This window comes from Rhinolophus hipposideros, assembly GCF_964194185.1.
Source record: "Rhinolophus hipposideros genome assembly, chromosome: 17".
Classification (NCBI taxonomy): domain Eukaryota; kingdom Metazoa; phylum Chordata; class Mammalia; order Chiroptera; family Rhinolophidae; genus Rhinolophus; species Rhinolophus hipposideros.
Genome location: NC_138063.1, coordinates 34467649 through 34490776, shown reverse-complemented (window position 1 = coordinate 34490776; position 23128 = coordinate 34467649). Strand labels below are relative to the sequence as shown.

Below are 23128 nucleotides of genomic sequence, written 5' to 3'. Positions count from 1 at the left end.
TAGAAATCACTGCCAAGGAGACTGCCCCGAAAGTTCCAGTGCCAGACCTCTGTCCATATCCCACCATGTTTCCTTCCAAAATGCTATAGGGTGCTTGTCCCATACACTCAGATTCCACATTTCCAGAGTTTGCTTGCAAGCAAACTTAAACCGCCCATCCTCTGTTCTCTCCTCACCTCACTGGAGTTACTTAATAAACAGCAAAAAACGAAAATAAAAAATAAACATAAAACTTAAGAATAAGTTGCTCAATATTTTAGCAAAGCTCTTTTGTCTGTTGTAAAAGTAAATTTTGCCTTCATAAAAATTATGATTTTTTTTCAGTTTATGGACAATATATAACGTAGGCCCCATACAATATTTGATGAAGTTTAACTTAGGCTTCTAAAATACGTTAATGAGAATCAATTTTACATGTTTCATGTAAGTAAATAAGTAAGTCCATTCTCAGTTATTTCAGAGCACATTAATCGTAATTTTTTCATTGAATACCGTTAACTTTGGAGAGGGTCCATATTCTGTTGATTTCTGGAGAAGTGTTTGGCATGCTGAAATAAAATGGTGCACCATGGATAAGGTCATCAGGGTCAACAGCTGAAATGTCAGTATACTCCATCTTTGGTTTGCAGATTACTAGATAATTCTGAAGTATTTCTGGTGCATTATCATTCACATCTTCAATGTTAATTACAAGTGTTCCAGTGCATGATCTACCATCTAGGAAGAAAGGAAAAAGGCTTAGTGTCGTTTGTAAAGTCGTTTATAGTTTCTTAAGGAAATACAGTAATCAACTAGATTCTAAATATGATACATGGTTATTTTTAATGAACCCTGGGTTATTAGAAGAAATGGCAAGTAAGAACATAGACGGATAAATAAAAACTGCAAATCATCTAAAATGAGAACTGCCGTTGATAATATCAGATATAACTGCCAATAAACTTTTTACCAGAGCTATTACCAAAAAGTAAAAATAAATGTCTGAATTTCAAACTCTATTTCCTTGGGTTCTTTCTGGTGCAGATGTTAACAAGCAGTCAAGAGACTACAGAAAAGCTGTTCCAAATCAGATACACATTCCAACCACCTTGGGAGATTTTTTGTTTTTTAATATGATGCCTCGGCTCTCCAACAAGGGATTCTGACTCAGTTAGTCTAAGGTAGTGTCTATACCTTGATGATTTTTTAAGTGTCACAGATTATTTTAACATGAAACCAGGGTTGAGAAGCTCTGGCTTACTTTAAGGAACAGAATTCAAGCAAAGAATCATTTTGACCTAGTAGTCAGCTGAGCCATTTAAAGGCTCGATGTAAAGTGACATAAAGAGTTTTGTCTGGTGAGAACATTTCATCTAGTCCCAGAGTTCAGTCTCATTGTCCTCTAACATAGAGATCGATAAGCAGTTAAGGTCCCATCTTACTGGGGATATAAAAATAATTAAGACACAGCTTGTTGGTTCTAAGTAGTTTTACCTTGATAGCCAATTAGGAGAAATAGGAGCAGAGTCCTTAAAGTAATATCTAAAAATTCCATGTATTTATCACAAGAATAATTGTTCACAAAAATATTTGCATTATTCTGCAATTCCTTTATAAAATACCAGGTTAAAACTTTTTTGTTTACCTTGGTCCATTGCCAGGACTGTAATATTATATAAGTCATTTCTGGGAGTTGCGGCCTCCCTGTCCAGAATTTTGGAAGTTTTGATTGACCCTGAATTTTCGTCAATGGTGATCCACCCTTCAGGATCATACAATTTTTTGTACCTGTTGATAAAAAATAAAAATAGCCTTTAGAAAGATAAAACGTATTAAAATAAGTTACTGTCTCAATTACTTTAAATATTATCAGTATGTGTTTATAGATTTCTTTGTACCTTAAACCATTGCTACTTTTAGTTTCGGGGTCATAGGCTTTATAGCTGTTGATCTTTGACCCTACTGCTGAATTTTCTTTAATCCGCACATATTGGGCTGTGGGGTTGCATTCAGGCCCTTCGTCCTGATCCTGCACAAGAACTGTGACCAAAGCTCTGTTCATAGATGTCACTCTGAATGGAACATCTTTGGTAAATGGAGATTCATTGCTTACTCCAATTTCCAGGACCACTTGACGGTTTTCTTCATAATTCAGTGGCTTAAAAAAAGACCACATGTACATCAGTATGAGTGTAAAATACATTTGATATTTCAAATAGCATGTCAACTCTTTTCAATATGAACAGTGCTGCAAAAATTTCAGTTTCCCATTTAGTCAATATTGACTTTTATCCTTTACTAAAGAGAGAGGTGATTCTTCACTAAGCCCTTAGCAAGAATAGTCCAAAAGTTTCTACAGCTGTTTTGTAGAGCTATGGAAAAGCAATTTCTTAAATATTTTTATAGTTCCTTCTTACTAAGAAAAATGATTCTGAACTTGAAGATAATGTAAAAAGATAAGTGTTCCTATGCCCTTGCTTTAGGGTACTAACAGATCAGTCTAGGAGAATGCAAACTTATTATTTACTATTGAGTAGGGCCCAGACATTTTACAGAGTTTATGAAATTAGATGTCAACTTAAACAAAATTAAAGATGTGCAATGATCTTATTTTCTCTCTGATAGAAAAGATATTCCCAGTGCATGTTTTAATTGCCCTATCAGGCATGTAACTGACCAATCTTATTTCAGCTTTTCCTTTTATCAAAACCCATCCAGGTTCTCCTTTCTTCTTAGAAATATGTTTTGTCTCCTTACTGGTTCCTTCATTAAAGAGTTAAGTAGAACTTTCAATCATTCTCACTACCTACTTTTTATGAAAATTATATTTTGACAATTTGAGAACGATACTTTGGTATTGTCTGTAGTTTGTCTAAAGAAACTTTCACCATGAAAATGCAGTTAAGTAAGAGAAACATGACATGCTTCGTGGTACTATTATCATCATCATCCCTGTTTTACAGAGCAGGAAAGTGGAGAAGAGGAGATAAACTGATTTTCCCAAGGCTAAAAGAGTCTCATTTGAGCTGGAGTTTGAAGCCTGGTAGTCTGGCTTGAGTTCATTTTCTTAACCACCACACTATAATTCCTTTGCTATTCTACACTGCTTAACAGTGCACCAGCCTCTAAAAATTTTTACATCAATCCTTTGATTATAATTGATTTTCAGAGAGCAGATTAAGGAAAATCCATAAACGTTATTTTATACTGTACTGAAAGTTGAAGCATTTTTTCTTTGATTATCTTTCTGCTAATCAAAATAATCACTGGCTGAACATGGAACAAAATCAAAACGGATGAGTAAAATTTTGGTTTTAAACCTTTCTTCACACTTAGCTATTATCCTGAGATACTAGTATCATGAGTCCACTAGAAGTCAAGAGAATTTTTGAATCTTAGAATTCACAAAAAGTATGTGAAACGCTTTTTAGTGTTTTAATAACTATCCCAGAAACTGCAGAGTCAAGAGGGAAAACAAATTAATATCTATTTATTTGTTGCTAATGAACACTATCTCGCAAATCACATGTGTTGGTATGATCATGCAGAGAGTCAGAGTATCTGTTGACAGTGAGAAATGGATGTAAATTTAGGAAACAGCTGCTGCACTGGAGGAGGTACAGAAGTTATTAGATCCAGAGCCACTTGCTAAAGCCTTAAAATTTCTTTATGTAATTTTTCAAGGCTTAGCTGGATATTGTCTTAGTGACTTTAACTGACAAGATTAGAAATCCACTGGGACGAAATCAATGATTAATGAAAAAACATGATTCTCTTCCACGATGGGTATAACTTTTTGTTTCATTAATTGAAAAAAAAATGTTCAAAAATATCCTACTGCTGCACCGAGATGCTTACAACTCCCAGTAAAATGAAGTGTTGTGTTGTGGAGCTAAGGACCCTGTCTGTTGAGAATGACCAAGAACAATAGCTTCCTCACTCAAGCCCATATATATGCACTATTATTGCTGCTGCTGCTGAAATAGAAATAAACACTGAGATGGAAAGATTACCTAGGACTCAGCTGAAGACTGTACCAACTCAGCCTCTACGGTGCCAAAAAAGTTATATATTTTTAAGACAGAAATTATCTTTTTATTACAAACTGTAGTACCAAGAACATGTTAATACTTTTAAAAATATAATAATAATAATAATAATAATAATAACAATAATAATAATATCCTATAGTTTACCAAGTGCTTTCAGTTCCATTGTTATATTGAATAGCTACTAGGGAGGCAAAGAGAACTATTATTTATTCTTTACAGATAATACAGAGGCTAACTTTCCAAAAGCATATAGCTATGCAAAGCAATATAACAGTGCTTAAGAACATATACTTGGAATCAAAGAGACCTAGGTTCAAACTCTGTCTCTGTGACATTCTAGCTGTGTGATTTTGGGAAAGTTTCTCATTCTCTCTAAGAAAAAACTAAGTCTTCCCTTCTGTACAATTATTGTAAGAATAACATTTAACATTATAGAACATAATAAGCGCTCTACCCTATTGGCTTTATTAATCTCTCAATCTCTCAAGCTGTCACACAGGTAAATGAAGGGAATAGTGTTGCATTTTTTGTTAATAGTCAAAATGATGTAATAATAGGAGACAGCAACTAACAAGGCAACGTTTGGAAGTCTTGTTCAGCTAAAGAAGTATACCCGAGCAATCTTTGGTTTAACCTGATTATTTAATCCTCTAGGATATAAGAAAGGAAGGAAGGAAGGAAGGAAGGAAGGAAGGAAGGAAGGAAGGAAGGAAGGAAGGAAGGAAGGAAGGAAGGAAGGAAGGAAGGAAGGAAGGAAGGAAGGAAGGAAGGAAGGAAGGAAAGAAAGAAAGAAAGAAAGAAAGAAAGAAAGAAAGAAAGAAAGAAAGAAAGAAAGAAAGAAAGAAAGAAAGAAAGAAACACTCCTATCCTAAACAGAATCCTGGCTAAAGGATTCCTCCAAGGCAATCATAATGTGATTCTTTACTTTAACCAGGATGGAGAAGGTTAGTCATCATCAGGTATGTAACCCACAGGACAAAAAGATGGATTTCAAATGCCCTGATTATACAATGTTTGATTTTAAAATAAAAGATACATCATAAAGGTTAGAAAGTTCTTGAAGATGTAACAAGTACACAAACAAAAATCTTTACCAAGGAAAAGGATAAGATACTTTTACAGACCATTGTGGTTACCAAAGGGGCTCTGTGATGAACTAAGGTTTTCTAAGGTTTGCAAACACTCTAGAAAGGAAGTCATAACATGGCGAATGCAAATTCCATTGACAAAAATGTTAGAGCATGTTATGAATGCTCTAGAATGCTTCTAGCATGTTATGAAGACTCAAAGAAAGATAAAAGGTAAGATTAGCAAAAAAGGTGATAATGACAGAGGAAGGAGATCATTTAAACAGTAAACTAAGAGAAGCAGAAATGAATTGAAGTCCCAAAAAGAGAAAGCCCGCTGTACAGCTGAAGTCATGGCTTTATCAAGTCAAGTAACTCAAATGTGCAAATGAGGAGATATAAGGGGAACATGGCCCAAGGGTACCCAGCTGGAAGGAGAAGAGCACAGTGGTTCGGAGGAAGGGTTCTGCATCAGGAATATCTGGGTTTGTATCCGGGCTTTATCTCCTCCGACCTGTATGAATTGGGGCATGTTACTTCACTTCGTTTGAGTCAGGTTCTTCATCTGGAAATGGGAAGAATGATAGGAACAACTACAGGGTTGCTGGGAAGGTTAAAAATCTCTTGATCTGTTCATCAAATGTTTTTTGTCTTTTTACAATTTCAGAGTATGCAAAAAGAAGAAAAACAAATTATTATTATGAAGCAACCCTGATCCTGTTATAAAAACTTAACAGAAAGTGTGCAAAAAAGTAATCTATAAACAAATACTTCTAAAATTATAAAATGGTAATAATACCTTATCCTAAAGGGATGTGACAACTATATATAAATTTCATGAGGTGCCTAATATCATTCTCTGTGACATAAACGTTACTCAGTGAATGGTAACTATTTTAAAATTCCAAAAATATTCCCTAGCTGTAGGAACTGGAATGTAATTATAAATATAAGTGCAACTATCTTTTGTTTAAAAATAATGAAAACAGATGCATACAAATTTTATTGGGGAGGAAATTTTAACTGAGCCAGAGGAAAAGCAATAAAGTATCACCATCTAATTGCTCTCCCTCCAGGGAATCTGAGCTTGGGTCTTTGACTCCAGCTACTGCAGTGGGCATGATCTATCCATCTCATATCTCAAACTACTCCTTTGACTTATTTCCAGATAAAAGTCAAGATGGGGAGGACAAAGGTGGGAGAGGTGCATAGATGAAGATGTCAGGAGAAATCTTTTACAAAAATCTGTTGCCAATTACATCAATTTTGAAGTGAAAGCCAGTGCTACATAAATGTGTCCAGCTTTGGAAACTATAGTAGCTGCATAGCAGCCCTTTTCAAAAGAATTATTTACCACGACCCTCAGCCCACCCCTCCTTCAGCTGCAGCATGGTGGACACCTCCCTCGTCTGTGCTGATAAATTCACATCTCAAGCACACACACATTCAGCTCTTCAGATTCAAGGTTTCCTCCAAAGCCAGAGAGCTCCCGCTGGCAGGCACAGCTCAGCCAAGAAATTCAAGAGAGTTGAGGCTCACAGGCGTAACCTTCAACCAACCAGGCATGGGTATCGAGGATGGAAGTTGATGGATAAATTCCCCAGGTACCTATCTTTGAGAAGATAATTCTGAAGTAAACTCTACATGGTTCATTGAGTGATTGAACACCAGAGGTGACTAGCTCAATAATGCAGACTTGATTGACTTTTCATTCTTTCCTATCTTACTTTCCCAATTTTACTCTGGCTTCCTGGGATCCACACCCTAAATATCTACCTTCATTGAGATCCTCGTATTGGGCTCTGCTTTCTGGAGAGTCCAAATGAAGGCTGGATCGAATTGGGCCAATAAGAGGAAAAAATATTAGTACCATTTCCTTATTTCCTCTCCTATTTCTCTCAATTATAAAACTTCATTTTTTTCTTTTTTAGGTATTCAGTTTGAGCAGATCATGTTATAGAAAATTGAAATAGGGAGAGGTTTGATATTGAGAGTCATCTGGAACAAATATATTTGACTATTCACATCTGGACAGAACTTGCCAAGCCTTAGGACATAATCTCTGGAAATTCTTACAGAGGAAATAACTCAAATAGGAATGTTTATGTACCAATGCCTCCACCATATTGTTACTGGCAGATCAACTTCCTTTACTCAATGAACGATGCCTATATCTGCATGCAGGACAATTTTCATTTTTGTTCTGGGCTAAGAATATAAAACCAATGGTGCTCCCCACACAGGGTATTTTCTGTGCTCATAAACTGGACCCTCACATGTAACAGTGTAATGACAAATACAATAAACAGAAGAAAGAATAAATTCATTAAGTGCTGTCTAATGTAATACTATATCACCTTTAAAAGAATCAGATACAACCAAGCGAGGCAGAGAGAGAGAGAGAGAGAGAGAGAGAGAGAGAGAGAGAGACAGAGACAGAGAGAGAGAGACAGAGAGAGAGAGAGAGAGAGAGAGAGAGAGAGAAAGGAAAAAAGAGAGAGAGAGGAGAATATGCATTTCTAAATTATATCATGTAAAGAATAGTTAAAAGAATTGGGAATATTTATCTTAGAAAAGGTTAAATCTCAAATGGATATAACAGCTTTTCAAAAGAATTACACATGTTCTGTACAGCATTAGCAATAAAACCTGGATCAAAGACATGGAATATAAGGAGAATAATTTAGGCACAGTAGAAGTAGGAACTTCTGAGAATCAGAACTCTCTAAATATTGAATAAACTTCCAATGACGATAAGGAGATCCTTATAATTGAGACCGTTCAAACATAAATTAGGTGACTAATAATTGGCAAAAAAAAAAATGATAGAAGAAAGGCGGCATTAGATGGGAACAGTTGGCCTAAAGAGACTAAGTTCTCTTGCAACTTGTAGAGTCTATGAAACCGTTTAGTTGATTAAACCATTAGTTTATTAAAACTTGTTAACTTGCCAAGCTGTCAATTATTCATTATTACTGTACCTTTACAACACATAGAACGCCTTCATTTGTTTTTTTGTCTGTACTGATTTTGAAATGTCCATTTTCATTGCCCTTTAAAATGGTAAAGTTAGCTCTCCAATTAGCAGTGTTAATTAAGTCTTTATCTTCAATAGGTATTCGTAAGATTTCCACATTGAATGCATTTTCCTCTACTGACGCTTCATACTGCAAAAGGAAGAACACATTAAACATTTACTTCATAAAGAGAACTTTTACAAAGAAAGTAAAATGTTTCATTCACTCTAAAAGTACTTGTTCTTATAGTTTTTGCTTAGATTTTTTAAACTGTGAATCATACATGGTATTGTTTCATGAAGGGTTATCTTTAAGTGAAAGAGGAATTTCATTACAAATGTAGACTAATGTTATGGCCTTTAACAAGAGGGTGGTAATATAAATACTACTATGAATAAACAAAACAGTTTTATATGTCTACTATTTAATTTTATTCATAAGATAAACACATATATTTCAAAGTATGATAAATTTTTACTAATTCAGATTAAATAACAAATGGCAATAAATAGGCAAGAAATAGGTTTTGGTATTATATACTTACAGCATTTTGTCTGAAAGAAGGTGCATGATCATTTGAATCTTGTACTGTTATAAAGCAAGTTGACGTACTCGTCAATCCAAAAAATTGACCATCCATGTCTTGTACTTTCATTATCAATTTGTACTTGTCTACAACCTCAAAAGAAAGCAAATATTTAATTATTTTTATGAACTATTGTTTAGATTTATAAATAATTGTAAATTCTTCTATTTGTGTATACCCATGCTTTTATTTCCTTGTTTGTATATCCGCTAAGAACTCGGTAGACCAGGATAAAGCTGAAAAGGGAGGCAAAGGTTAAGACATAAAGAGGCATACTGAGAATTTAGACTATGCTTTAAGTAGCAGGTAATAGGGAAAGGTTTTCTAGGAGTCATAGGGGGAGCACAAAACAAAAACATTTGAGTTTTAGAAAGAATATTATTAAAGAAGGTTGAGCATAATTTGGACTGGGAGTCGAAGAAACCAGGTACACAGCTCCTGGAATAGTCTCAGACAGGTGGTCCAAATCTAAGGCAGTGGCAATAGGAACAGAGAATAAGGGTGACAGGAAAGTTAGGTGGGAGTCAATAGAGTAGGACTTGATAACAGATTCTATATGTTAGTTAACAGAGAAAGAAAGGTTGAGAATGATGCTCAGGTGTCCTACTGGAATAGATAAGCAGACAGGGGTACCACCAACCAATATAGGAAATGCAGGACAAACTGTTCTCTGAGGAAGTGAATACTAGCAAGGTTGGCAAGGAGGGACCAACTCAATGAGTTTTGTTTGGTGTATATATTGAATTTTATGTGCCTGGGGGAAATCTAAAGAGAAAGATCTAGAAAGCCCTTGAATATATGGTCTCATTCATACAGGAGAGATAGCCAGAAATACCAATCTGGGAGTCAACAGTATGTAGATAGGTGGTGGTTGAAATTATAGCGGGAAGAAAAAAAAAAGAAATTATAGCAGGAATCAGATTATCTAGGAGAGGTTAAAGGATGAGGAGAGCTGAGAATATAAGATATAATAGCATTTCAATAGCTGAGGATATAAAGAGGAAATAAGATGGCTAAACAAAGAACACTAAAAATAAAAGATCAAAGAAGCAGGAGGAAACTCAGAAATCCAAGGGAAGACAGAGTTTCAGTAAGTGACAATAGACAGGGACTTATGATAACTGTTGGATTTGGCAATTAGGAAATCATTGCTGACATACTTCTGGGAATGGAGTTTTGCCAATGGTGTGTTGATGATGAAATCGACTCATTAGTTTGTGACACAAACATCTCTGTTGCCTTTCTCTTCTATGTTACTGTTCTTATGTTGTTTTTTTCTTTTTCATTTTCTATTTCCTTCTATCTCTTTTCCAGTCTCCATTTTACTTACCTCTCTTCCACATTGGAAGTCAACATTCCCTCCCTGAAGTGCTCCTCCCAGAGGCCCCAGGACTCTGATATCCTGTTTTTTCTTCCTATAAATGCACTGTTTCTTTACCCCTCATATTCATTTCTTTACTTCCTATGTTAGTCCCCACAAAATCTCGTTAGATTTTTTTCTGTTCAGGCAAACAGATCTGGGTTTGATGCCCAAAATAACTTACAAGCTGTGTAACCTTAAATTATTTATTTTTGCCACCATAAATAAAGCTGCAATGAACACTGGAGCACATATATCTTTATGGATAAATGTTTTCAGATTTTTTGGGTAGATATCCAGGATAGGGATTGCTGGGTCATATGGTAATTCTATTCGTAATTTTTTGAGGAACCTCCACACTGCCTTCCATAACAGCTGCACCAGTCTGCATTCCCACCAACAGTATATGAGGGTTCCTTTTGTTTCGCAGCCTCTCCAACACTTGTTACTATTTGTCTTGTTGATGATACTATCTGGTGTGAGTGATCTCACTGGTGCGAGGTGATATCTCATTGTGGTTTTTATTTGCATTTCTCTGATGATTAGTAACGTTGAGCATTTTTTCATATGCTCATTTTATTTTCAGTGGTCTTTGTTTTCAGTGGCCAAGACATGGAAACAACCAAAGTGTTCTTCAATAGATGGATAAAGAAGATGTGCTATATATATGATGGAATCTATTCTGCCATAAGAAAAAATGAAATAGTGCCATTTGCACCAACATGGATGGATCTTGAGATCATTAAGCTAAGTGAAATAAGTCAGACAGAAAACGTCCAGAACCATAAAATTTCACCGATATGTGGGATATAAAACTGAAAACAACAAAGGAACAAGATAAACAAATGAAGAAACAAAAACTCATAGATACAGACAATAGTTTAGTTTTTACCAGAGGATAAGGGGGGAGAAGGGTGATAGATGAGGGCTAAGGAGATCAAATATATGGTAATAGAAGGAGAACTGACTGGGTGGTGAACACACAATGTGATATATAGATGATGTATTATGGAATTGTACACCTGAAACCTATGTAACTTTAGTAACAGTTGTCACCCCAATAAACTTTAATTTAAAAAAGAAAATGATCTTTTCTAAGCCTCATTTTTTCAATCTGGTAAAAAATGAGGAAGAAATCCTCACTTGATTACCACATCATCCCCACATATTACACATGAAAAACACATTCATATTGTCCCTTTCAAACTTTCATATTGATTATTACCAGTATGTGCTTTATGACATAAAATGTCCTGCTTCCCCACACACAAATAAATAAATAAATAAAACCTAGGTACTACTTTTGATTCTTTTTAATAAGTTCTCACCATCTCTCTCTTTTTCTTTGGCATCAAAACCTACTGATTTCTTCTTCATAACGTCTCTCCCAGTCATATTGATCCTTCTATTTATTTTAATCTAGTTGTAGTGGGAAGCATTCAAGTGTTCCACTAAAGCTATTTTGTACATATGAAATTGATTAACCTACCTCCTTTAATAATACATGACTCAGAGTTAAAAATAGGCTGACAAAATCAAGTCAATCAATCAATGACTATCGCAGTTCTCCTCTATAGTTAGATATCACATCTAGTCAAACAAAGAAACTATAAAGGTCAAATAAAATTATGCAAGAAATGCTATAACTGAGATGACAATATGCTATTACTATCAACCAAATAGTGTTACAGATTTGTAGTAATCCATAAAGCTTACCTCAACTAATCCTTTCCTGATAAAAAGATACTTATCTATAATAACTGGATAGGGAGGAGGTTGTGATCTATGCTCATGGAACCAATAAAAACAATTGTCCTACATGAGAACTGAGCTGGAACCAACTAGCCACACAAGAAATAAAATAATATTCAATAATAACAACTTTCATAAGACATACTTTCTGTTTCCAGTCCTAAATGCCAATCAATATGTATTTCTATCACTTATGGTTTCGCTTACACAAAGAAGTAGAAGTAATATTTAAAAACAACACACAACAGGTATCATATCCAGGGATTCTTATTACGTTATACCTAAATAAAATAAAATTAGAAACTTCTAATCCAAAGACTAGCAAATTACAGCAATTAGAGGAGAAAGGGAAGCCTCCACCCCCAGTAAAAGGATATTTGACAGAGTGTGAAAGCTACCTCTCTGTCCAAATACTGAGAGACTATGGTGATGACGCCTGTGCTGGGATGTACAGAAAAGAGTCCCGGTGACCTTGGTGTCTGCTCCAAAATGCTGTACTTCAGGCGCGTATGCATCGTATCTGGTTCATCTCTGTCCGTGGCACAAACCACCCCCACTGTAACACCTACATGTTAGAAAAAAAGAGTCTTTCATTTACAGAATTGTTAAATATGTGTAGAAGTATCTACACTTTTCAAATTTTAACAATGATGGTGGAAACCTATTTTAAAATGTGTTTCTTACTAGAGGTATTGTATCCTTAGAAAATATTGATCAAGATGATTTCAAATTTACAATGTAAAACACTATGAAATTGAGCATCAAGGCTCACAGTTCAAAATGTTTGATAGTAGATTACTAAAAGTTTATTTAAATGGCATTCAACAATGATTTCAATAAACATTCCTACATAACTGCAACAACAAACCTAGCTGGAGAGATAAACCATGTCTCCTGAGTAAATCAGATATTTTAAAATTAAACTTTTGATGAATAGCTAAATCAAGACTAATTTGGGATATAATTGCATACATGGTTAAGTTGACCTTTCATGACCCAGTCTCCTTTCTATGATGTTTTTGTGTTTTGGTAGTCTGATTTGTCTAATTCTTTTCTACCAGCTTAGTATCCACACCCCCTCTTCTCTCAGTCCCACTTAATCTTCAGGAAAGGATTTTATTATATTCACCATTTGGGGAGAATTTAAGCCAACTGTTTCTTCAGTTAGAGCTATTAATATTTGTCACCTGTATGGAATGTAAGAATATTGCCCTAGTAAAGAATTTCCCATATCGAATACCTACAGGTGTATTTACAGTGTAAGAATAGTGTTCCAATGACCATGAAAATGCAATGCATAGATCTACTTTGCTTATAGCATTATATGTAAGGCTGACCTGAGACAACACATAGACACATTCAAATACATATATATGTACATATATATACATATCATATACATACATACATATTCATTGAAATATTGTATTTGAAGGAAATAAGTCTAGTAAAACTTTTAACACAAAGATATATTAGTTTTAAATGATTTTGTCACTGTAAAATATCCTTAAATATGTGTGTATATATGCATGTAAATAAACATACTTAGCATATTTCTATATTTTTATATATATTTATAACATATACTATATATAGTAGAGAATTTCCCATTACATACTTATAACTAATGACAAGAGTTCTGCAGTGGAGCAATATGAAGACATGAAATATTAATCTTTTTACCATAAGAAAGTAAATTTTATTCATCTATCTTTCCATAGGAAAAAAATGTATAATCTTTGTAAGACATAACATTTTCTTCCCGAAAAATTATTAACACTCAGGAAGACATAAACACAATTTTAATTCTCTGGATACAGAATTGCTTTACTTATCACACAAAATCTTCCTAAAATCTTGAAAATTCCTTTCCATGAGTGTTATACTTCAATATTAGTTCAGCATCCTTTATCCAAACTCTCTGCATGTGAGTTAATACAAACTCAAGAGCACCTATTAGAGCACCCTTTGGATTAAGAGTTTCACAGCCATAATTGGTCTGAAATTACCCATGTGACATCCTTAAAGTACCCGGGGCTAATCTTCATCTAAGTGTTTGTCCTTAATTCTTCCCTGTTAATACTGAAGAGAACAGAATCCTCAAGAAAGAGTTTGAAATCAATCGTCCCTCTTTGAAAAAAGAAAAATGTAACAGTCATAGACTTGTGATGCTGAAAACATTATAGGTCATCTTATGTAATTAACTCATTTTACAGGTCAGAGAACTCAAAGGGACTTTCCTGAGTTCCCACAGTGAGTTAATAACAGACTCTGAATCAAAAACTAGGTTTCGTAAGCTCCAAACCAATGATATTTATTTTTAATTGTACCATGTAATAAAGAAGTTAATATCTATGGCATCAAATTATCAAAGTAAAATATGAAGGGGAATAGCAAGTATAAAAATGCAGTGAAGATCTAAGTAACTAGAAGAAATCTTAAAAGACAAGTTAGCAAAGTCATCCTTTATGACTGAGTCCATGTTCTTTCAGCTTTATTGTGAGTAGCTATTCACCACATTGCAAGTCTCAGCAGACTTCATGAATGCCACATTTAAAAGCCAACTAACCTGAAACATCTGGTTGTCTATATGTGAAAGTAAGTGTTTAGGATGGAGAGCATGTGATCTGTTTTTCTAAAATTATTCCAGCATTCTTTTTAAATTAGAAGTAGTACAGTGGTAGATTTAAAAGAAAAAGAAATAAGAGCTTTAAACAACTGTATCTTTAGTGGATGTCATTCAACACCTCCCTAAATAAAACCTAATAAAAATATCTAGTTTGATTTTAGTTTTACTGTACATTCTACCCTGCATATTGTCTACTTGAGGTGATAAAATTGATAAATCCACATAACGATACAATGAAATTATGTATGTAAACCAAATATGGTACAAAGTTTGAATAACTTATCTGCCTTTATAACCAATTGGTATCATATTAACAACACCACAAAGTCCTTTAATATTCCCTAACTTACATGTCATTTGGATTTGATGGGATGAAAAGTACTCTGGTAAATAGATACTGGTCCAATATCATCTCAGGATGATCTGACTTTGATATAAAAAACTCAATGTCTTAAAAAACGTACACATATGTATTTAACTTAATACATTTTATTGTTAAAAGTTGTCTCACCATAAAGTCAGAAAGGAAAAGGTCATTCAAGTCTAATACGGATATATTTAATTAAATGAAAGACCTGAATTTCTGTATCTCAAAAAGAAACTTTAATAAAATTAAAAAGCAACAATACACTGAGAAAACATGTGCAATGTGACAAGTTAATATCCTGAATATATAAAGCACAGATTTAGGTAGATAAAAAAAAATAGTTAAGAAAAAGATAAACCCCAAGGAAAATAAGAATAAAGGAAATGAACATACATTTCATAAAATGAAAAACACAAATGGCCAAAGAAAATATGCACAAAATAGTTCAATACAAAAATGTTGTCTTACCAAGTCTGCTACTTTCTGAAACTTCAAAATTATAAATTTGTTCTGTGAAAATAGGGTGGTTGTCATTTTCATCCTCCACTCTGATGGGTAGTGGAAGCGGTAAGTCTGCTGAATATCCATCTTCAGTTGATGCATAAGCAATCAACTGAAAAACAGAAAAAAGCAAGTTCAGTAGGCCATTAATATAAGATCCTAGCAAGAGAGAATACTTTGTTTTATCTACCAGCTTCCTTGCAAATCCTGTCAATAAGAAATGACTTAAAATTTTCTATTCCGTGTTTTTTTAGTCATCAAATGGAGATACAGTAAAGAGTACCCAGTGTTTGGTAGAAATGGCTATACTTCAAATAAAACTTCAGAGTACAGTGAAGTCAGAGACAACTCTGTCAATTAGATTGAGAAATTAAATGTGAACATACAGACTAAGATTATAGTCCTTATTCTCTCCATAATCAGAAAGTTTTGGGGGGAGAACACCAAACTCACTATAATGGGGAAAAATCTCTACTACATCATCTAAATAAAGCAATGATTCCCAATCTTGGAACTACAAAGCACTTTTACTGTTTTACCGAGTAGAGCACACATTTGAAGGGTTTTTCTAACAAAATATATTTACCAATTTCTGCACTGCTCATTAATTAAAGGCAATGGAATGCCAAATAGAATATATTTCTATTCAGCATATCATTATAACATACAGTTGATAATTTTCTAACCGAAAGCTAAGAAATGTCATGTGGTGGACATCAGTCATATTTGCTTACCCAGCATCTCTTCCTTCTTCTAGAAGGAGACTCCTTCTTTCTTATGGGAAATCACTGTCCGTGCACCACAGGGATGACCACATGACCCCACTACATTTACCATATTACACTGAAAATTGTCTGAGTTATTCCCCATTGACAGTAAGCACATCCATCTCAGAATGCTAGTTTACTAACCCTTGATCTCCCACTTTTACCTCCTTATCTAGTTCTCAGATATGATCAGAGAATCATACTTGTGGAAAGAAGACCAAAAAAAGTAGTTAGAGCAGAAGAGGGAAGATTGTGTGTCCATGAACTGGAGAGAGAAATTGTATCATGACCAGAGAGAGCAAGAATATCTCATAAGCAAAAACAACTGGAAATTTACCGGAATTTACATTCAAATACAGTTAAACTTGGCTTCATTTCAAGTGTACCTAACAGAAATTGAGATAAAGAGCAGACCTAGTATTCCAAAATATTGCATTATCTACTTCCTTTGACTTTAAGATAGCCTCTAAGAAGAGAGTGCAAGAAGACAAGAAAGAGTTAAATATCAGAAGAAAACATGGTTTAATCACTTAAAGTCATGTATATTAATAAAACTCCTACATCAAAAATATCATATTCTTCACGATCCACAGGTCGAGTACAATACAGATTTCCAGTGCTTTTCTCAATGAAAAACAAATTTAAAGGTTCTTGGTCAACTCCACGCCCACTTATTGAATAGAAGACCGTATAGTTCTGTGCTGCATCAGATTGAACCTAAAAGGAAAAAAAAAAAAATACGTAAAAAACTTAAATTCCATTAAAATGCTAGTTTTAAAAAACACAGACTATGTGTTTATAATTTTCTTTTAAAGAGATGACTTAATAAAATAATAATCATGTGTCACTTCACCAATACACCAAGGTCTGGATTTAAATACAGACAATCAAGTGTGCTTGCATGAGACTTGGAAGCCATAAACGAAGTAGATGTCTCATTTTCCCTGTTTCTGCTATTTTTGCTGGCATCATAGTTTAGATGCTTTTCTTTTCTTTCCTTTCCCTCCCTTTCTCTCCTCTCCTCTCCCACTTTCCTTTCCTTTCTTTTAGCAGCAGAACTTCCAGTAGTTTTGCACAAGGTTAGTGGATGTTGAGAGATAGGGTATGGATCAATCTTTTGCTGACTGGAGCAATTAAGATGTTCTGAAGCTGTATTTGGACAAGCAGCTTCCTGACTCTGGTGATTTCTTGACCATGGCAATGGCACTTTGGCTCTAGAATTAGTGGCTTCCCCATCGTGGAGAAAGCAGCGTGCCCCTTGGTTGTGGATTCTGTGGTGTAGCTTGGGGCTCATTACTGAAAATTTAACCTAAAGTTTGTTTCCTCAAACTTCCCAATAATTCTATAAACTGTTTAATACACTGTAGTAAATCCCTATCTGTTAATTATAACAGAAATATGCTCTCTACAACCAAAGCCTTACCAAACAGACTCGAATGCCAACAACTTTCAGTTGGAGCTGCCATTAACTGAGATGGGAGGGTGTTTTTAGGAGAAAACCCAAACATTTGAATGGTATGTCTGTTGAAATGTCTATTAAACTTTCATGTGGATATATCAATTAGGCAATTTGGGCTGGAAATATGAAGTTTTAAGTCTCCAGTGTATAAATAACACTTAAAGCTAGATTAGATGAGATCACAGAGACGGTGAATGTTAACAACACAAAAAATAAAAAACCACAAGAGACAAGCTTCATGGACTGAGCCCTGGAAATTCACAAAGTTTAGAGATTGGGCTGGTAGGGTATGGGGGTAGGTGAGACGGAGAGCAGGGAAGAACTAACATAACATACTAAGTGGAAAACTAGGTGAATGGTGTCCTAGAAGCCAAGTGAAGAAAGTATTTCCAGAAGGAGAGAGAGGTCAGCTATATCAATGTATGTCTTTATGTCAAAGAAATGGAGATTCAGAGGTAGTGACTGGTTTAGTAATCCAAAGGCTAAAATTACCGATGACCGGCATAACTTTCGTAATCAGAAAGCATTTCTTAAAATGCCTCTTCCATGCTTTAAGTACAATAATTAAAAAGAAGAAATAAGTGTTTAGCATTGGATAAAATAAAAAATAAGTGTAAGAGACCCTGGAAGAATAGTTAAAAATGTAAACAAATAACACACAGGTCACACTATTGGTATAAAACATCAACCACAGTAATAGAAATTTAAGGGGAAAAGGCAAGCTCCATGCCATCGCCTTATTTCAATAATTGTTTTCATTGTGTATATTCCATTTAGATCTTTAGGAAAAGTAAACCTGACCCTGCTTAAAAACTTCTTGTTTTTAGGAAAAAGTTAAACTTCCCAGCAGAACACACATGTTCCATTATGATTTGACCCCAACCTGCCTCTTCTGCCTCATCTCCCTGCTCCACAGCCATCACACCTGGGATCCCAGACTAAGCTACCCAGGGCTCCCCTAAACAGCCTTGCTCGCTTTCACCTCCGTACCTCCATCTTCTCCACAATTGTTTACTTGCACAACACTTTCTCATCCTTCAGAACTTAGCTCAGAGATCTCCTCCTCTAAGCTTTTTCTTGTTTTCTATTCCATTTCACTTCAGGACCTGGTGCTTACCCCATGGATTCTCAGATCACCCCAAACCATCTCTGCACTCATCCCTCAACATTGTAATCATTTGTTGCTTCTACCTCCCTCACTGGGCTAAGAAACTACATGAGAGCAAGCACCATAACTAAATTTATTTCTAGCTTCAGTACTCACAGCAGTGCCTTCCACAGGATATTACTATATCCTGCTCAGTAACTAGCTGCTAAATGAATGAATAAACTAATAAAGATCACTGAATGGCTAGAGAGTCTTTCTCATAGTGTTATTAGTTTTTTAGTGATTTTTCTCGTTTTTCTCACTTTTATTACATTTCATGAATATCTTCAATCAAATCTGTTATTTTAAAATATTTAAAGAGTTATTAAACCTGAACAAAACAGACTCTTGGACTTAAAATACTCCCAATCAAAAGGAATTTAAAACCTACTTGTTGAAGAAACAAAGGGAAAGGGCCCAAGGAATTCTCTTGCATTGAACAGGGAATAGGTGCCCATCTCCTCTTGGAACGCCTGAGAACAGTTTCTTTAGTGTGTCTTTTACTCAGTACCTGAATTTAGAGAAAGAAAATTAAATAAACAAAAGGATCAAAGCCTGCTTTGCTGTAAGGTAGTGGAGAGCCATAAACCTAACGCCTCTCTGGAGGTTCAGTCTCAGGAATTTCCATACTGAAGCCAAAGACCAGATAATAAGGTCTTTTTATATTAGAATGGTAAGAAAGAATGTAGCCAGATTTTAAAGATTTCATAAACTAGAGAACTTCTTTTGTATACGTACCTTTCTAACACTGATCATACTTTCAGGTTAGGAAAATCATCACTGTAACGTTAGTTCTTCTTGTTCTGTCCCAAGTAGAGATGAAGAACACATTCTCTTTGTAACAATCTATAGACAGCATTTACTTGTTCTTTCTGCTAAAACCTCATACTCTCAGACAAACCAGAGCAAGCAAATGTACGTTCTTCACTGCCTTAACACTCTGTGTTAAGGTGTCCAATATCGAAGCCCTAGCCATACGGGACTGTTTACATTCATTTGGCAAAACCAAAGCCAGTTTTAGCCTGTGTTGAGAAAGAGAGAGAAAAGGCATTGGGGGGTGGGAAGGAAAAGCAAACATAAATGAAGGAAAAATAAGAAAAAGAGGAGAGGAGGGAAAAAAAACTATCCTTTGGTCTTCTGCACTTTTAATTAAAATATTTAAATAAAAAGAAAAACATGTCTGAAAATATCAATGTACTTTGAATACCTTCGTCTGATGTTCCAGGAGCACTGTAATCTCTTTTTGGATCTGTTTCTTCAGGTCAGAAAGCCATATGGTGAATGATCTTTTCTCATCAGACAACTCAATAGTGCTAGCTGTGTACACCGACCCATCATCTAGAACTCTGAAATCAGGGTCGCTTGACTGGATGAGATCTGCTGACCTGAGGCACTCTTTCAAATTAACTGTAAGTAAAAATTTCCATGTTGTAAAGTGAAACACTTGGGGGGTTAAAAAAAACCTTAAAATAATTTATACAATCTTCTTCAAAATCATGAAGTAAAATAAAATAAATCAACTATTTTGCCTTTACCAAATATCTTAACCAGTCTCTTTACTTGTATTAAAAAAAAAAAAAAAGATAATTTTCTTTCAGTTAAAAAATAGCAATTCCTTGATTGTATACCTGTATTAAATAAGGTGCTTTAAAGCTTCATATGCTTCTAAAAGCTTTATGAAAATGATCTTTCTATAAAAGAGGTGTGTCTATTGTAATCCTGACAAAGCTGAGCCATACGCCCTACACCCACACACACACCTGAAGAAACAAACAGAAAATTGTCCTTAATATAGTTTGAGTCTTTTAAGATACACCTGTCTTCAGCCAGAAGTTACACGGGTCCAAAGAGCAATGCAGTGTATGAGTTAGGCAAATAGGCAAATAAGAAAAATTTATCTTCGAATTCTTCCCACTGGCACTCTTCTGTTACACTCCCTCCTAACAAGCCTCCCCCCACTAGGCCCACAGTTCTCTTTGTGCTCCTAGTTTCCCAGAACTCCCCACTAAAAGGCTACATGGGGTCTGCTTTCCCTGGAAATTTTGCCCTGTAGTAAAAGGTAATGAAATATAAACATCCGTATCAGTGTTTTGATACTTAATATCAAAAGTATCAAATCCATCCCCTTCTTCAACTATCTGCCTTAACAGAAACCAAACTAATAAATTAATAACCTCTCAACGGATTCATATGTCACCCATGTATAGTGTTTTTTTAACTTTTTAACTTTTTAAAAATTTTTCAATTACAGTTGACATTCAATATTAAATTACTAGTTTCAGATGTACAGCATAGTGGTTAATTCCAAGTATACTGTTTTCTCTTTAATCCTAATTTGTCACAGGTGGAAATGTGTAGTCAAAAAGGAGTCAACGTTTTTAAGAGTGATTTATCCCATCTTTACATTTTTAGCAGAATGATAACCTCTAATCTATTTCCCTAGAGGAACACCCCTGACCTCTCTTTACAGCTCTTCCTTTTTTCTCCACATAAGAATTAAAGTGACATTTGCTTAATAAAATTAAATGAGTCCCTATAACCAGAAATGCTACACTTTGTTGAAAAAATAATAATTTTCTATCTCTGGAACAAGCTATATATCTTTTTAAAACATGATACTTTGTACCACATGGAAAGTCCACCTGGGCAAAGCATACTTACTGTTGGGAAAGTTGGAAGTTCCCTGTTTTCTCAGTGTGCAAATAGTTGATTCAGTTCTATTTTGAATGGAATGGCTCACCCTATTATGTTCACCAATGCAACCATTGCATCAATAAAAATACTGCTCTGATTCTCTCAGCTCTTTATCTGTAGCTCTCTAAAGCTTGAATCCCAGGGCAATGAAAGGGCTATCTTCTACATGTAATTCTTTATGTAATTTTTAAACCCTTAAGGCATGAATGACTATAAAAGCTTGGCTTAGAACATTTGCACTAGAATCAACCACAGAATTCAACGGAGTTATAAAGAACAGAAACATATAGTTAAATTATCTTGAATTGTATCGAATTATAAATAGATTCAGATTAATTCCAAAATGCAAAAGTTAGATAACCTGCTTTTTCCACTGTAGGTAAACTAAATTTCTGTTTTAAAACAGTTTTGAAATTCCTCACCTCTGCCGACCACTTTGTCTGCCTCTAGTTTAGAAGGCATATTAAATACCACCTTTTTGCAGGCTTCACAAGCAAAACTGAAGACCTAGAACAAAAAAAGGTCAAATCAATACAGCACAAAATAAAAAACAAAGTTTTAGTTATGCAAGATAAATAAATCCTAGAGATTTGTATAGCATAGTGCTTACAGTTAACAATACAATATTGTATACTTCAATTTTTTGCTGAGAGAATAAATATTATGGTAAGTGTCCTTATCACAAGAAAATAATAAATTAAGGAGGGTGAAAGAAAACTTTTGGAGGTAACAAATATGTTTATGGCACAGACTGTGGTGATGATTTCACAGACATACACTTATCTCCACTCATCAAGTTGTATACATTAAATATGTACAATTTTTTGTATGTCATTCTTACTTGAATAAGGTAGTTGTTAAAAAAAGAATAAGAACAAAACCGCATGATCATCTCAATAGATGCAAAACAAGCAATTGACAAAATTCAACACCCATTTATGATTAAAAACTCTCAATAACTAGGAATAGAAGGAAACTTGCTCAACATGATAAAGGGCAAAACTTACGGAAAACTTACAACTAACATCACATTTAATAGAGAAAGACTGCTGTCCTCTGACATGAGGAACAAGACAATGATGTCCACTCTCACCAGTTTTAGGCAACACTGTATGGAGCTTCTAGGCAGGGCAATTACACAAATTAATAATAGTAATAATAAGAATAATGATAATAATAATAATAATAATGAAATTAAAGGTGTCCAGTTTGGGAAGAAAGAAGTAAAACTGTTTCTATTTACAGATGATATGATTGTGTATATAGAAAATTCTAAGAAACCCACTACAAAGAAATCAAAACTAATAAAGGAGTTCAGCAAGGATGCAGATTCAAGGTCATCAACATACAAAAATCACTTGTATTCCTGTTCACTAGCAATAAAAATATCTAAAAACAAAATTAAGCAAACAATGTCCTTTAAAATAGATATCCCATCATCAAGCATCAGAAAACATATTCCCAAATTCACCTACAAATTCAATTCAAATTCCATTAAAATGAACAGCTTCAACAAAGATCAAGGGAAAGAAATAGTCTCTTCAACAAATGGTGCTGAGACAATTTGATAACATCATGCAAAAAAATAAATGAATTTGGACGCTCTACCTCATACCATACATAAAAATTAACTCAAAAAGGATCACAAACCTAAATGTAAGAACTAAAGCTATTTAGAGGGAAACTGAAGAGTAATTTTTCATGATCTTGGGTTAGGCAATAATTTCTTAGCTATAACACCGAAAGCACAA

The 23128-nt window shown here is 34.5% G+C and overlaps 1 protein-coding gene across 2 annotated transcripts in view; it reads right to left on the bottom strand.

Moving 5' to 3' along the window:
* The window catches only part of DSC3 (desmocollin 3), a 42670-nt gene that overhangs the window by 11528 nt on the left and 8014 nt on the right, over positions 1 to 23128 (bottom strand). For both annotated transcript variants that reach the window (XM_081078656.1, XM_081078657.1), the window contains exons 2-12: positions 21800 to 21884; positions 19891 to 20090; positions 19075 to 19194; positions 16639 to 16794; positions 15278 to 15422; positions 12212 to 12378; positions 8660 to 8794; positions 8080 to 8265; positions 1878 to 2137; positions 1625 to 1767; positions 493 to 717 (exon numbers count right to left, since the gene is read on the bottom strand). In XM_081078656.1, the coding sequence (XP_080934782.1) occupies positions 493 to 717; positions 1625 to 1767; positions 1878 to 2137; positions 8080 to 8265; positions 8660 to 8794; positions 12212 to 12378; positions 15278 to 15422; positions 16639 to 16794; positions 19075 to 19194; positions 19891 to 20090; positions 21800 to 21884 (1822 nt within the window). The remainder of the gene's footprint in view (positions 1 to 492; positions 718 to 1624; positions 1768 to 1877; positions 2138 to 8079; positions 8266 to 8659; positions 8795 to 12211; positions 12379 to 15277; positions 15423 to 16638; positions 16795 to 19074; positions 19195 to 19890; positions 20091 to 21799; positions 21885 to 23128) is intronic.